The sequence below is a fragment of the Pygoscelis adeliae genome, unplaced genomic scaffold, assembly GCF_000699105.1.
Source record: "Pygoscelis adeliae isolate BGI_AS28 unplaced genomic scaffold, ASM69910v1 Scaffold87, whole genome shotgun sequence".
NCBI classification, from domain to species: domain Eukaryota; kingdom Metazoa; phylum Chordata; class Aves; order Sphenisciformes; family Spheniscidae; genus Pygoscelis; species Pygoscelis adeliae.
Window position 1 is genome coordinate 4,569,566 of NW_008825098.1, and position 3,193 is coordinate 4,572,758.

Consider the following 3,193-nt stretch of genomic DNA (forward strand, 5'->3'; position numbering starts at 1 on the left):
ACAAGAAAATTTGTTTCCTGCTCCACTCCGGTTCTACTAATATAATTTCCACAGCTCATTTTAACATTGTCTCCTGATTGCTCTATACATATACCAAGAGGTTTATAAAAATAAATGGGAATTGACTATCCAAAATTAAAAGTATATTGAAATCCATCAAATGTGCATCTACACCAATGGAAACTGAGAGACCAACCTGGAAGAATCAGTGCCCGCCACAACGTAAAGGAAACCTGTAACTATTGCATCACAGTTGATATTAATTCCTAAATGACCATTTCACAACTTGTGTCTGAAGATACAGAGTACGTTTCAAAGCAATACTGCCAGATACATAAAGCCTTCACGCAGAGCAACTGATGGCAGAAATAAATATCAATCAGCAAAGAGCAATGCCATATCTGAAGGCAAAAAAAAAAAGAATCAAATCTTTTCATCTTACAGACAAGCAACTTTAGCAGCTCTGCTTCCAGCCCTCGATTTTCCTCAACAAACGAAGAGTTAAACCCAGAAAATTCACATCTGTCCCAGTCACTACAAAGACGGCATTTACATCATTCCACCATACATTATCCTGCAGTCGTAAACCAGGGCTCCCCCCCCCTCCCAAAGCTCCGTGCCCTGTTCAAAGGACGTCAGACACCACAGACGTTAAATCTCGGCTTTTCCACCACAATCGCGACCAACACCTCTAAGAGCTCTCGAACTCCACTGGACAGAGGCTCCGAACAGCAGAAGCGCAACCTTCACCGTAACTGAAGCTACCCAAAAAGCCCCGGCGTGAGCACGCACTGCAGACCGCACAGGAGGAAACCCAGCTCGCCAAAACCGGTCTTTGGAAGAGATAACTCACTGTTCTGGGGATGGGTGGCGACAGAGATCCATTAGGCATGTACGGGTCGTTATTCATATTTGGCATCATGATATACCCAGAATAACCAGAGTATGATGGTCCCTTGCTGTATAAGCCACTGTCTGGATGCTTTCCTATGGAAGAGGAAACAATGATTACATTATTCCCCACATACGCATTTCTTGTAAGTTAGAGCACTTAAACAGGTACTGTGCATTCATAAAAATGTTCTGCATGCAAACGTTTCCTTACTCATGGAAATGACTTCTGACAGAAAGTGGTCCGCAGCAATTTGTAATAACATTTTTTTAAGAAGAGTTAATTCTTAAAGGAGCAAGTACTCTCAGTGAGGAGTTTAGGCTTAAAATACAGAATAGCCTCAGAGTAACCAATTTATTTTGCTAGTCCCTGTTCAAATGAAGGCAGAAACATCAGCAATGACATCACATTTCTCAAGTAGCAGTTTTCCCCCATTTTATACATCCCTCTAGGATTTGTGGATTCAGAAGTATTGCCAGCATGGGTTTCCAACATCATTGTTAGGAAAGGGAGGAACAGGGCAGTGATAACTGCCCAACATCATTTCCTTCTCTCGCTGAGCCACTGTGCGCAGCAAACAATTCATTCTGGCCACGCTCACCGGGAACAATTAGAGGGCAGGGGCTGGCTTGGAAGGAGACCCTAATGATTTGGAGGGGGGGGCTGTTGAACACACATGGCACTACAGTCAAGAGGGAAGCCAAGTGAGGGAGGCTATTTTGTAGGAAAATAAAGAATTTGGGTCCGGGTCCTGAAAAGGGGGGTGAACGGGTCTCCCACCTATATGACCGTTGACAATGATACTACTCGAAGGTGAGGTTTTAAGAGGATGCAAGGCTGAAAAGAAAACTATACAGAGCTGACCTCCTCCCCCTCACTGCCAAAATGCTACGAGCATGGACATTACTGCTTTTAGGCTGTTTAATGACCAATTTGGAGAAAGATCGCCACAGTGCCCCGGAAAGCACCAGGACTGAGCTGTGTCTGCCTTTATATGGAATTTATGATCTGGTTTAGTTCGTGATGATAAGCATTTCATTTCAAACATTATCTCCCATCCTTCACAGCACACATTCTTTGTACACGTGTCCAGCTTCCTAAGTGATATTCAACGAACTCTGCTATTTCCTCTGTCCTCCTCAATCAAAATTAACCAGCTGGTACATTAAAAAAAGCAAGAGGTCTGTTCATGCTCAGATTTGGAAGAGGAGATTTAAGCAACAGACTTTGGCTATGGGGAAAAAAGCACAGAGTTTCTGAACACACACAACTCGGCTGCACTGTATGAGTGAAGAGATAGATGTGTTTAAGCTGATATCCTAAAAATAGTTATTTCTTCAGCGAAGATCCATTTGGCCTACTTATCAGTTTCTAAACAACTGAAATACCATTTGGTCACTCAAGATAAACGTGCTGCCCATTCATCTCCTTTTTAAATGCGCTTTGAAAGCACCCTGGCATCCCCCTTCCCCAAAAGGTACTAAATTTATGTTTCCCAAAAGAAACCAAGCTCCAGTTTGAGGACCGTGCGGAGGCTCACAGGGGGACTAAGAGGGACAATATCGCAAGACAGGACCGTGCGCTTCTCACCTTCCTCAGCGTGCTCTCTGCCTTTATCATGGTAGGAATCCTGCGCTTGAGTCTGCCTGGAAACCTGACCGCAGGGAATCCACCACCAGAAAAGAAGAAGAGAAAGAAGGAAAGTCATTGTATGGATGCTCATTTATTGATCACAGTGCTACAGCTTCTTGTAGAAAGAAAAAAGTTAGGGCAAGAGATAAGCATCTTTCTTTTCCCTCTTCAGTCGCTTGGAAGGCAACTGCACCAGAAACGTTTGTGTAAATGACCGTTTTATGACAATGCTAATAAATATGGGGCTTTGTGAAGCGTTTCTGGCAGAAGTGCCCTACATTTAACGAAAGGGGCTTATTTCTGGAAAATATTTGGAGCTTCAGCGGTCAAAACACTCTTGGTAAAAAGATACCAAAAATAATAATGAAAATCAGGTTGCCCTCATTACCAGATCTTTAGGAAAAAAAAGAAAAAACAACCAAAAAAGGAAAGAAAAGAAAAAAGAAAAAAAAAAAAGGCAGGTTCCCCGCTCGCCCTGAAGCTATTTTAGCGTCGGGAATTTCTTCCCGAACAGTTTTATGCAAATCCCTTAAAGAGTTTACGGCTAATGCTCCGACTCCGCTGATTTTACCGAGGAAATTTCATGGCTGCTTGAGGTCTAACACCACCGCACCGTCGGGGGACTCGCGGGAAGTTTCTCGTCCCGGGCCGAAGCGCGGAGGGGGCCGT

The 3,193-nt window shown here is 43.7% G+C and overlaps 1 protein-coding gene across 1 annotated transcript in view; it reads right to left on the reverse strand.

The window, feature by feature from the left end:
- LEF1 (lymphoid enhancer-binding factor 1) overlaps positions 1-2,677 on the reverse strand; it is a 69,627-nt gene extending 66,950 nt beyond the window's left edge. Inside the window, 3 exon segments of the mRNA XM_009327061.1 lie at positions 854-987; positions 2,483-2,626; positions 2,629-2,677. Of these exon segments, the coding sequence (XP_009325336.1) occupies positions 854-987; positions 2,483-2,626; positions 2,629-2,677 (327 nt within the window).
- Positions 2,678-3,193: the final 516 nt, after the last annotated feature.